The sequence below is a fragment of the Sus scrofa genome, chromosome 5 (genome assembly GCF_000003025.6).
Source record: "Sus scrofa isolate TJ Tabasco breed Duroc chromosome 5, Sscrofa11.1, whole genome shotgun sequence".
Lineage (NCBI taxonomy): Eukaryota > Metazoa > Chordata > Mammalia > Artiodactyla > Suidae > Sus > Sus scrofa.
This window is the reverse complement of record NC_010447.5, coordinates 98,796,655-98,809,845: the sequence shown is the minus strand read 5'-3', so window position 1 is coordinate 98,809,845 and position 13,191 is coordinate 98,796,655. Positions and strand designations below refer to the sequence as shown.

Sequence of the window (13,191 nt, the reverse complement as noted above, 5' to 3'; positions counted from 1 at the left end):
AAACATATTTGTATTGACAGCACTGTGCTAATGCGAAGAGAATTTGATTAAAAGGAAGCTAGCTCTTCCTTTGAAACAAAGATGTATGATGATTGTGGCTAATACATTCAGGAAAAGCCTCGTATTACTCCTCTAAATGGAAAAAGCCATCATAATTATTATTTCAGCTATAAAAGCCTGCTTGAAAAATAGTGCAGGTTACTAGTCTGTTGCCTGGTCTCAGAAACTGAGTAGCTTCTACATTGCAGTATTTATTATAACTACAATGTTTCACTTAAATACACAAATTATCTTAAAATATGGTTATCCTATTAGGTGAATATTCCTCTATACTATAAGCATGTAACAGAGGAGGCAACTGATATACTTTTGGTTTTATTTCCAATTTTCATTCTTTTGCTTGGCTGTTCATGAAATGCTATTTGGTCAGTAAAATTTGCATAAGTTGAAGCTAATGGCTAATGGCTGAAAGGCCTTAGACTAACTTTGCACATGGTGATGGGTGAGTTAAATAACTGTCCTATATCTACTGGATTTTCCAACTGAAACTGATAAATTGTAGTTACTTATTAAAATATAAGCGCTAATAATTCCTGAAAAGAACGCACATCTGGCTCCAATGCTTAATCCCAGATATTTTTAATTTCATCCTTTTATCTGACTTTCTCAATGTTAGGGATATACAATCCCTACTATTAAACATTTAAAGCAATTGATGATAAACCATATTCGACTCTCGCTGTCCACCTCAGAGGGTAGAAGCTTAAACTTTTTTTGTCTATGTCCTGCATGATACTCTTCAATTAGCAGTTCTTCGAGAGATAATTGAGTTTCCAAAACACAAGTTTTCTCATCTGTGAAGTGGAAAATGATGATGGCTTTTGGGGAAGCAAAGGAAACAGTGAATGCGGGTACATGCGCAGAATCTGGAAATGCATGGAGGGTGGACGTGACGCTGTGAGGCTGTGGGAACTGTTCCTGCAAAGCTGTGTCCTCAGATGGATTTTCGCAATTCTCTCGCCAGGCGAAGCGTACATGCGATTAAGCAAGCTCCCCGAGGCTGAGCACTGGTACATGGAGTCGCTGAGATCCAAGACGGACCACATCCCTGCTCATCTCACCTACGGAAAACTGCTGGCACTCACAGTGAGTGATTAGCTTCCCCCCCCCCCCTTGAATGTGACGTGTATCCTTGACGTAACTTAAGTGAAAGGTGTAAGTGGAGAACCCCAAAGGCGTGATTGTGTGGGGCACTTGTCAAGTAACAATACGTCTAGTAAAGACCATGTTCTGGAAGCCAGTGTTAACCCCAGATTGGCCGTAATGTGGAATTAAGTCTGAGTCTTTCCAAATAGCCAGCTCTAGATGAGGCAGGGCGTGTGTGTCCATCGTACCACCTAGAATCTTCTACGAAATGGAAATCATTCTGTAAGAGGGGGAGAGCCGTCCTTTGGCCACCATCCATGTGACAGGCTCTTCTGGCCATAGTTCTGTGAAAGCAGTGTTAGTTTGAAGCATAAGAAATTACTGATACTCTACCATTGTGACTTATAAAAATTGTAATATTATGTTTTTCAAAGAGGTAGTACTGTTTTTATTCTACAAACTAGGGAATTGGTCAAAATATTTAAGTAACTTTTCCTGAGCTCACCCAGCCAATAAATGGTACAATTAGCCTTCAATCCTAATCTGAATCTATTATCTGTGTTATTTTAGTTATATCCCTTAAACTTTCTCCAATATTAATAAAAGCAAATGAATGCTAACAAAGCATAGAGCAAAGGGTCAGGAAAGTGATTCCTAAATGAATTCATGGAAAGGTATCTTATAATTGTTTAAAAGGAAGAATAGTTTTGTTTCCCACAGAAAATGATAGGCTAAACACTTAAAAGTTTTATGTATCCATTTTAACATGCCACTAAAAGCTATTAAATAGATTATATGGGTCGACTATGTGACCAGAAAACATCTCACTTAAAAACAGCTAGATATGCTTAGTAAAATATAACAGAAATGCTGCTAATATGTACCTGAGCTCAAACAGTAGTGAGAGAATTTCCCTGGGGGTGGAAAAGAAGCAATAACTAAACAGCAGAACAGTAAACAGACCGCTGATCCCGAAGCTGGTTTGGGGTAGATTATCAGTTGTAACAGCCTGTGGGAAAGGTTTGTGGTTTGTTTGTTTGGTTTCGTTCTTGCTGGAATAAAAGACAAAGCTTTGACCCAACAGAAGGCCAGGAATTAGATGTCTGAATAAGGCAGGAAAGTTCATATCAACAGTGAAAGAATAATGTAGAAAAATTCACATACTGGTTCAAGAGGGCAGCATAAAGCTTTGCCTTTCTCAGCGTGGAATCTGAAATCTTTGCACAGAAGTTGGCACCATCGCCCTCTCTTTACCAGGCTTTGGGTTTTGAATTTACTTTACTTGAATGATCAGGGAATTCCTAGGGCAAGAAATTGGTCAGTCCCCTAAAAACTCTTCCTGAAGACGTGACGGAGCATGTCCTTTGAAAGAACACGGTTAAATCTAGAAGGAGTTACTGAGTGGGATGCGCGAAGAATGGGGAACAAAGAAATAGTGATTATGTAGGTAATTTACTGAATAAAATATGAAGAAGGAATAACCTCACAAGAACAATCATAATGGAAGGGGAAGTGCAATTTAAGTGGATTTTTGGAAGTCAGAAAGTCGAAAGAGGTGTTACAACTCCTCGGTCAAAGGAGAGCAAACCACCATCTGAAAGGACTTTGGAACAGAATCGCAATGCGAAGAAATCGGGGGATTCAAGACTTTGAGGCACCTGGCACGGAAGACGATGAGCTGAGAAGTGTGAACAGTTCTGATCTACGTACGGGACAGTCAGGCCTCTCCCCAGGTGCCCAGTGCTAGCAAGCAGGCACTCCCTTCCAGGTCAGGGGAAAGGAGGCTCACAGGGGTGGAGCACTGGAATAAGAGAGCTCCATGACTGGGGGCAGAGGGGAGCTGGGGCACCATCACACGTGGGATGCAGGGGGTGCTGAAGAGAGTTCTGACTGAGTGTCCTCCAGGAGAATACTCAGACTGTGAATGCCGCTCCCCAAACACCACGGGCAGAACACAGCAATGTAGTGTTTATACCGCCTCAGCAACACACCCTCTCCCCTCCTCCCGTAGACATGGTGGAATTCTCATCGGGAGAAACTGTATCACTGTAGCAAAAAGATTTTCATAGACTACATTTGGAGGTCCCTAGAAATGACTAGCTTCTCAACATACAAAAGTGAACCTTTCCAGGCTAGAAAGTACATTTATGCCTAAGGAATTCAATCTGCTTTAATGAACTCCCCTTTTAAATAACAGTGGATGACCAAGGGTCTACAGTCATGTGGGGACAGCCTCAAATATACAAGACTGGAACTGGAATAAATGATTAGCAGAAAGACTGGAGGAAAGAGGAAGGGAAAAAAAAAAAAAAAAAAACAGATGACCTTAGAGATTTGTTCACATAGCATTTTGTAGCAATTAAAAAATGATGGGAAAACAGTTTTCATTTGAAGGATGGGAGAATAAAGGTGAGGAAACGTTTTTCATACACAAACCAAAAGATGAAACGAAACTGATGAAAGAAGGAATGAGAGAAATTTATATGGAGGCTCAACAGAGAAGGAACAGAGAAGGGCAAAGAATGTTACTCACTTGGAGGTTAAAAGTTGCTATTTTTAGCCATTTATAGTGTCCTAATATGTCTCATTTCATCAGTTAGAAAAAATTGTTTTATCTTAGGAAAACCCTTTCCATTTCTTATTCTGATTGGATGCTAACTCACATAGCTTCATGTGAGAACAGAGTTCATATAAACCTCTTGCCTCTACTGACTTTGACAGGTTATTAGGGAATTCCATTGGAAACATGTTTAGTAAATTGATCAGAAAGGTCTATAAAAGTTTCAGATTTATCACCCCCCAAAAAAAGTCATTTTGAAAAGAAAAAGAAGTTGAATGTTGAAATATACCTAGACTATGACATGACTTCAGATGGAAAAACCACATGTCCTTTCTCCCCCCCTTTCTTTTTTTCAAGCCTAAATCTTTTAAGTTTCCTGTACCAAAAATATGATTTTACAGGCTGCTTTATTTTTTAGAAGGCATTTTTAAAAACAAGATTTAGCAGTTTCAATTTACTGAAACATATGGAAGGGGAGGAAAGACACAAGTATTACAATCCAGATTTTAATTCCCCCTCACCAACAGAACTTTTATAGTTTCCGACTTGCTGATTAGCTGAAATACAAACCCTATTATGGAATGGCTTGAAATCACAGTGCCAAAAACCCCACAACCATACTTAACAGTTTTTTTGAATTATGAGATTTGGCAAGTTTCTGATCCCAGTGGATTGCCTTTTGTCTAATTCTGGGTTTCTCGGCCTGGTAATATGCTATTGACTTCAGATGGAATTGGTGAGGTAGAAAATGCCACACATTGTGACTTGAATGCTTTAAATATAAAGTATTATAAAATGGAATTGGCTGTTCCTCTCAAGAGAAGAGAAGAGAAATGGAATGGTATTTTTACTATTGCATCAAAACTGACCAAAGGTAAAATATTTAAAACTGACATGCAGCTAAATGAGACTGAGAGGGTAGAGTAAGATTTCCATACAAAGAATTGTATTTTTGTAAGACATGACAGGCAAAAAATAATAATTATTGATGCTTTTACTATAGCCAGTGAAACAATTCACTCCGAACCACCTTTTTTGAACAAATTTTTCTTTAAGAATTTGTAGTATTGCTAATATTTAGAAAAGTTCAAAGAGATTTAGAGTTTCTCAGAATGCTTTGACAAATCCCATAGATCAAATCCTTTTTCATTCCTCTGACAAAAATGTCCCTTTCCTCTCTCTGCCTCATCAAATTTTATTTCCTGGTGTGATGTCTTGCCTGAGTCTTTCAAGCATTAGTTTTCGCTTGCTCTGCACTTCCATGGCACTGGTTTCAGTGTCTCTGTAATAGGACTTCTCAGATCAAATGGCAGATATGAATCTATGTCTTCTGACCCTAGACGTTGTGCAGAGACTAAGTCGTTATTTCTCTTCTCATCCCTTCGGTACATGGCATTTCACTGTCTCGGTAACTATCCCCAGGCCATCATTGTGCATCTCCCTTTTGAAGTTATATAAGGGCTGGGCAAGTCTTTTTTTCCAGTTTTATTGAGATATAACTGACAGCACTCTGTAAGTTTAAGGTAGAGGGTACCAGACTTTTTAAATATTTTTGTTTCCCTGGCCTAATTCTCGTTTCCTCATTAGCCTCTTCATTTTGCCAACACATGTACGGAGATTTATTAATCCATGCGAGGCTTTGCTCTAACTCCCAGTTATATGTACGAAATAAATGAATGAGAGAGGCATGACTATCGAGTGGACACAGTGTCACATTCCAAGGTCCTGAAAGAGGAGTGGGTACAGGAAGGGCGTACATCTCCTGAGTGCCTGTGATGGACAGGTGTTTGTTCACGAAGCTCTGTCATGAGTACTTTCCTCTTTTTATCGAGGAGGAAACTGAGCTTCAAGGATTTGAGGAGTATCCCCAAGAACAACAAACGGTAGAACTGGATACACCTTCAAGGATTTCTGAATTAAGCCTCATTTGTTTTCACTCTATGGTACATAATTTTTTGTGGCGTTTTCCTCCACTTTTATACCTGATTAAATATTGTAAAGGGAAGCTAGCATGCCTCCCTCCTCATTTTTTATAATTTATTTTTAGGCATTATGTCTAAATATTAGTTTGGTGTGAATGGGTTAAGCACATTTTTATTATTAGGCATTGTAGGTTATGAACTTAAGATTTCTGGTTTCTGGTTGGGGTCCATTACAAACCCAAATGCAAATGTTCCAGGGAACCCTAGGGAGTAGTTAGTTCTGCTTGAGGGTCACTGGTAGCCTCCGCGTTTAAATGTAGTTGGATCTGGGTGACATCTCTTTAGAATATATGGAGCTTTCATACCAGTGGCATGTCCAGTTAAAATACTGAACACAAGCTCTCTTTAAAATTGTGATTTATTCCTTGTTTGAACTTGGTTACCGAGGGCGAATGCCGTGAATTTAAAATTGGGCTGCGTTAGGAGAGAACGGAAGGAGTCACATTTCCATTATTGCAGCGTTTCAGACGGTTGTACAGTTGTTTCGAAACCTGTGTGTGTTCTCTGGTTGTGTGCACATCCTTACCTTGATTTTTTATTCTCTGCTTGGCTCTCCTTTCTTTTGGTCCTGTTCAGCTGATTTAAGCCAACTATTTTGCCATTTTTGTGAGCTAGTAAAATTAATATGGACTTAAATTGTAGTAAAAGCAACTTGGCTGTGAGCTTCTTTTCCAGATTTAGGTTAGTAAGAGAGAAGGAAGGATATGGGAGACTCTGACAGTAATTCTTGATACGGCAAACCTTTATTTTGGCTACTGAATGGAAGCACGGAGCCAGATTTCTGTGTCTAGCCAAAGTTAATTGGGCTACATAAAACTCCAGTTGTGAAAGTACTTGGAGTTCCATGGAAAAGTTCCATACCCCAGGCTGAAACGGTGTGCGTGTAGTCTCTCTGGACATGCAGGGCTGTGTGTTTCCTTGGGCCTTGGGTAATAATTACTGCTATTTAGAGTTGAGATTATGTCTCCGTTTGGTCTTCTTGAAAGTTCTTCCCACTGTACGTGTTGACTACTCTTGAGGTCCCTTTGTTTTATTTTCGTCACTGAACAGCTATGTTTCGAGCAGAGGCATGAAGGAGCAAAAACATGTCCCTGCACCTCTGGCTGAATGACCATGATGGACATTCGCTATAGAAGGTGCAAAAGTGATGTGGTGCAAAGAGAAAATGTGTATCACTTATGTCATGCGATTGAAATACGGAATGAAATATCGAAGAAAATTCAATACAGTATTCACCTAAGCATTTTATATGAAGTTGCCTCATCTAAACATTGTAGTATTTTTACTCTGAAGCATAATGAATCTGATAGTTCATTGTCTTAGAAATTGTCTCCTCACTTCAAGATGTGCATTTTGCAGAGTTCCCACTGTGGCTCAGTGGGTTAAGGACCCGACATGGTGTCTGTGAGGATGCAGGTTCAATCTTCTCAGTGGGTTAAGGATCCAGTGTTGCAACAAGTTGCAGCATAGGTCGCAGATGCCACTCAGATCCCATATTGCTGTGGTTGTCGTGTAGGTGGGTAGCAGCAGCTCTGATTCGCCCCCTAGCCTGGAAACTTCCATATGCTGCAGGAGCAGCCATTAAAATAAATAAATGCATTCTGCTCTATATAGAATCAATCGTTTAAAAAAAATTAAGGTACAATTGTAGAACGAATCTTAAAATTGCTATACTTGTTACTGCTAAGTGACTCAGGCAGGAATCTAAATATCTCCAAAGTATCCCAGATTTTATGCTGCTTTTGTATGTCAGTTACTTAAAGTCATTTTAGAGATATTTTCTTTTGCCAGATATACTCAGGAATAATAAAATCAAAATACTCAAATTCTCAGTTACTAAAGGTCACATAAAGTAATTCTAGCTGCTTTATATCTACTTATATGTGATGCTATGTTTGGAAAGAAATGCTAGCTTTTTATTTGGGAATAAGTAAGATCATACGGCTCTGAAACTAACTTAACATTTCATTGTTATTTTGTTGGTTTCTGTATTTGGTCTGTAGTTAACACTTAGCGCAATTTTAAAAGCTTCAGAAATCCCCCAGGGAGTTCCCTTCGTGGCTCAGTGGTTAACGAATCTGACTAGTATCGGTGAGCACACAGGTTCAATCCCTGGCCTTGCTCAGTGGGTTGAGGATCTGATGTTGCTTTGAGCTGTGGGGTAGGTCACAGATGTGGCTCAGATCTCATGTTGCTGTGGCTCTGGCGTAGGCCAGCAGCTGTAGCTTCGAAAAGCACCCCTAAACTGGGAACTTCCATACGCTCTAGGTGCACCCCCCCAAAAAAAAAAATCCCCCAAGACTCTGCTATCCTATGTTATTGGAGGAATGTTGATGGAGAAGTGATTGTGTCCCTTAAAAGTAGCTTGACTTTCTTGAAGGACTCAAACTGCAATCGTTTATAAAAACCCGTATTTGACATACATTTTCCGCATCTGAGCCTTGTGCCATGTTCTGTAATAAACAGTCGTGCTACCTGGACCGGTGGGGTCTTGCTTTGGCCTCAGGCAGCCCTCGGTGCCTTCCACGGAGGAGAATCCTAACCGTCATCCGCAGCAGCTTCCGCGGGGGGCACCCTGCTTAAGCCTGGCGGAAATGGCTTTGTTTCAGAAAGGACCGTTATGTAGGCACCTTCAGCTTATTTTCTTTTTAATTTTTGGGATAGGCATGGGACCCCACACCTGTGTTTACCTTTAAAAAAGGTAGCACGGATTGCCTGTTTTCAAAGGCAATTCCTCTCCTGCCAAGTGCTCGGACCAACACTTCACCAAAAAAGGTTGCCTTTCTTTCCCTGATGCGTTTGGTTATAGATATAGATGTAAGTATACATTCACACACACACACACACACACACACACACACACACACACTCACACACACGGGCTTGTATAGAAAGGAAGCCATATCTGTTCAGAGACTTAAGAGTTTTCGTTTTTGCAATCTTATAAATAGGTTCAAGACCAACCTAGCCATGAAGCTGTTCCCAAACCCATAGCATTTTGGTTAGTTCCCCTTATATTTATCCACGTGGCATTTGAGGCTGTGAACCTCAGCATCCTGAGGCATGAAGTCCACCCAATTGTAGATTGCGTCATTAGTTTTTTCTTAAAATTAAAGTTCTTCCAAACAACAGTAAATTCTGAGTTCAACATTTTTTTTTTTTCTTCCAAGTCCTGCGCTTCTAGGACCATTTGAACTCCTCATTCATTTCTGGACACAAGTCCTTATCTGTTGTTTTCCTGTCTCACAAAGAATGAAATAGTGCACATAGGGTGGCCCCTTCCCCTGCCTCTTCAGCAATCACAACAATCACAGTACTGCCTAGATTAGCTCTTTATCACGCAGTGACCGAGGCTTTTTTGAAAATGCTATTCTAATAACTCCTCCCATAATCCCGGAATCTGGGTACTTACTCTACAGATGCGGAAGCTGGAGTTCACGGAGTTTCAGACCTGTGTCCAAAGCCTATTGCATCACACTTGGTTTTTCTGAAAGCTGTACTATTTACATCGCTCTCTAACCTTTTGTTTCTTGTGATAAAACTTGTATATATGGTGCCTTATATGCATAAAGGCCTAACTTCAAAATGCATAAAAATTTTATTTATGTATTTATTTATTTATTTTTACGGCTGCACCTGCGCCGTATGGAAATTCTTTGGCCAGAGGTCAAACTGGAGCTGCCACTGAGGCCTACACCACAGCCACGGCAACACGGGCTGGATCTGAGCCCATCCGAGACCTACACCTCAGCTTGTGGCAAAGCCAGATCCTTAACCCACTAAGCAATGCTAGGGATCAAACCCACATCTTCACAGGAACCACATTATGTCCTTAACCTACCCAGCCACAACGAGAACTTCCAAAATTTATTTTTAAAGAATATCTTCGTTCAGTTTTGAGATTTTCTTACAATACAGTTCTGAAATGAGAAAACAACCTTTGTATGTATCATTAAATTTAAAAAAAAATAGTGTAAGTAGTTCTAAAAAGGATTTAGATAGCTACATATTTGAAGTAACAAGGAAGTAGTAATAGTGAAGTGACAAGTAGAATTTGTAACGTGGATATGGCACAGATGGCATACCTAGTGGGGTATATAGTTTCCTTTGTATTTTGAATTTTGAAGGATACGTGATACTCCCAACTGAAGGAGAGGTGAGTGGCCGCTGACCTTTACCTGCTTAACTTTTAACCGGGAGACACTGAGTTGAAGCAGAGCACCTGAGCACATCCCTGCCTGCAAATTTATTTCAAAAGTCTTAAAATTGCAGGGCAAGTTTATTATTGAGTTATAATTGTTGCTATTCGTCAAAAGTGACAGGATGGAAGACGTTCTTGAACCTCTCCTATAACTCAGTGTGCCTTGTTTTTTGTTTTTGTTTTTGTCTTTTTGCCTTTTCCAGGGCCACTCCTGCAGCATATGGAGGTTCCCAGGCGAGGGGTCCAATCAGAGCTGGAGCTGCTGCCGGCCTACCCAGAGCCACAGCAACGTGGGATCTGAGCCGCGTCTGCCACCTACACCACAGCTCACAGCAACGCCGGATCCTTCACCCACTGAGCAAGGGCAGGGATCGAACCCGCAACCTCATGCTCCCTAGTCGGATTCTTTAACCACTGCGCCGTGACGGGAACACCTCAGTGTGCCTTGTAATCATGATACTTTCCGTGGAAGGTGGCAACACGTGGGAGGATTCACCCTTAAATAGAGCCCTTTGGTCCGTTTGATATTAGGGACGTTAGTCACGTGGCTTTGGGTTTAAGATGGGCACTGGCCATTGAATCATGTTTTATAATGTCCCGTAATGAAGAAATAGGTAGAAGAGCTGATAGATATAATAGTCCTTCTGGGAAGTGTTTGCCCCCTGAGAAAAGGAACTTGAAGACACTGTCTAGTGTAAAGTTTGCTCTGTTTCTCCTTTGGGGGATGGAACAATAGCTAGAAGAAGAATGGAATTTCCATCTGCTTGAATCAGAAGTTTGCTCACTTTAAGCAGAAAATTACTCATCAGGAGACTTTAGATTTAAGATATCTTTGCATATCTTAAAGGGATTACCTCAGCAGGGATACAGGATGGAGTTGAAATCTATTGCCTCCGCTCAATAGATTTTTTTCTGAAGGTGCCTATTTTCCGTCTTCCACACAGGATGCACATGCTCCCCAAGTGGCAGTTTCTTTCCCCACCCTGTTTCCACTTTGCTAATTAGTGACCAGAGACAAATTATCTTTTGTTTTCCAGTTCCTGAAGTAGAAATAGTGTTTGGTCCTTGCAGTCTTTAACACCTTTTCCTGACATACCTGTGCTTAGGCTGATACTTGGTTCTCCAGTGAGTGTCCGTCAGAGGAAGAGTCCTGGAGACTTTGTCTGAGACTCTTCCTTTGCCTGGAATACGCTCACCGTCCCATTTAGCAGTCGGAGTCATAATAAGTTTTTTGAAAAGTGTTATCTTACGAATTTGTTGTTGTTACAAATATTTCAAGCATATAGCAAAAAAGACAATATTGTGAGAGATCCCCATGCATTCTTAACTCAAAACAAAAGGTAAGATTTTGTGGCATTTGCATTAGACACTTGAGAAATGAATGTGTTAATAAACCCTTTCTTTTACAATAGTTTTAGATTGAGAGTGACTGCAAAGTTAATACAGAGAGTTCCTACACATGCATTAGTGGGGTACAGTTGTCATGCTTAATGAGGCAATATGGATATGTTGTTATTAAATAGAGTCTTTATTTTATTCAGGAATCTTCTGGCTTTCCCTTTTGTCCTTCTGTTGTTCCAGAATCCCATCTCAGACTCTGGGAGCCTGTTTAAGACAGCACATTCCGTTTAGTTGTCTTTTCTCGTTAGGCTCCTCTAGGCTATGACAGTTGCTCAGGCTCCACGTGCTTTGATGACCTTGACAATTTTGAGGAGTACTTGTCATGTATTTTGTAGAATAATCCTCCGATGGTGTTTGGGCAGTGTCTTGTCACGATGAGACGAAGGTTAAGGGTTTGGAGGAGATAAATTGCCCTGCTCATCTCGTCATATCACGATAATAGATTATCAATGTGACGGATCACCACTTATGCTACCTTTGATAACCTGGCTTGTGATGGTTCTGGTCATATTTCTCCTTTGTGTACAAAGCTTCTCTTTCCCCTGCCTTTTATATTGACGTCTTCGCATCATTACCTGGAACCTACACTTGAGGAATGGGAAGTTATGCCACCTCTCCTTTGGGACAATTTTCTCCATCATTGCGATTCTTCTGTATGGGAGCTTTATCTCTTCTCCCCAGTTATTTATTCAAAATCGTATGCATATGCGTTTGGACTCAGGGATATTTCATTTATACACTGGGTTATAACACATACTACTTTTGTGCTCAAAGTGGTTCCTATTGCCCAGTTTCAAACAGCGGGGGTTCTTGCATAGGCTTCTTGGTCCCTTTAACACTCCTCCATCAGTGTGTGTGTGTGTGTGTGTGTGTGTGTGTGTGTGTGTGTGTGTGTGTGTTTCCTTTGGGCACTTTCTTATTTTTTGTCACTGTAACACCCTCCAAGCTCACCGTACATATTTCCTGCCCAAGTTCTAGAATCAAACATTTTCCAAGGAACCGTGGCTCTTTTTATTGAAAATTGATTTGAAATCAAGATCCGGGTATGCTGTTTGCTACCAGGTTGCTGTTGTTTTACTTTCTCTCAGATGCCTGAAAGGCGATACATGTCTCCTAGGGGACAGGGAAAGGAGATATATGGCTGCATACTAACCAATGTATGTACACATAGCTGCAATATATATTCTGTTTGTAACTTCCTGTATATTAAATTAAATATCAGTTCATACTGATGTCTCCAACGCTAATCCATTCTCATATGTATCTTTTTGGCCTCCTCCCCTTGTTTATCAGTAACTTCTGATTCCAACAGAGAAACCTGGCTTCTACCATCTGCCGCACATTTTCTTAGTTGTTCATGTTCCAGTATTCATGTATAGGGTTGTTGTTTTCATTTGATTCTTTTATTTCTGTTTTTATTTTGTTCACACCTGTGGCACGTGGAAGTTCCCAAGCCAGGGATCAAATCTGAGACACAGCTGTGACCGGAGCCACTGCAGAGACAGCACCAGATCCTTAAACCACTGCACCACAGCAGGAACTCTGTTCGTGTATAGTTTTAGAATTGTATCCCAAGGGAAGAAGCGTCATCAACTAGAGGCCTATTCTTATGTCTAGTTTAATTTTCCGTCTGTCTTGCAGACTCCACTCATCTCCAAACTTAAATAGGTCATCACCTCACTCCCCGCCCCATTCAGTGAGCTCGTTTCACTCATTTGTAATATATTGTGGTACCTCTGTCACATTATGGATTACATCCTTGTATCCCCCGGCCCCCCAAATGTCCCTCTTTATCTGTAATACTTTTCCTTGCTCGGAAGTCTTCTTTGTCTGAAATTAGTATTCCAGCTTTCTTTTGATGAGTGTTAGCGTGATTTATCTATATGCATCCCTTTGCTTTA

At 40.6% G+C, this 13,191-nt stretch overlaps 1 protein-coding gene across 1 annotated transcript in view; it reads left to right on the top strand.

Moving 5' to 3' along the window:
• TMTC2 (transmembrane and tetratricopeptide repeat containing 2) overlaps positions 1 to 13,191 on the top strand; it is a 389,840-nt gene that overhangs the window by 275,398 nt on the left and 101,251 nt on the right. The window contains 1 exon segment of the mRNA XM_021093031.1: positions 1,025 to 1,146. Within this exon segment, the coding sequence (XP_020948690.1) occupies positions 1,025 to 1,146 (122 nt within the window).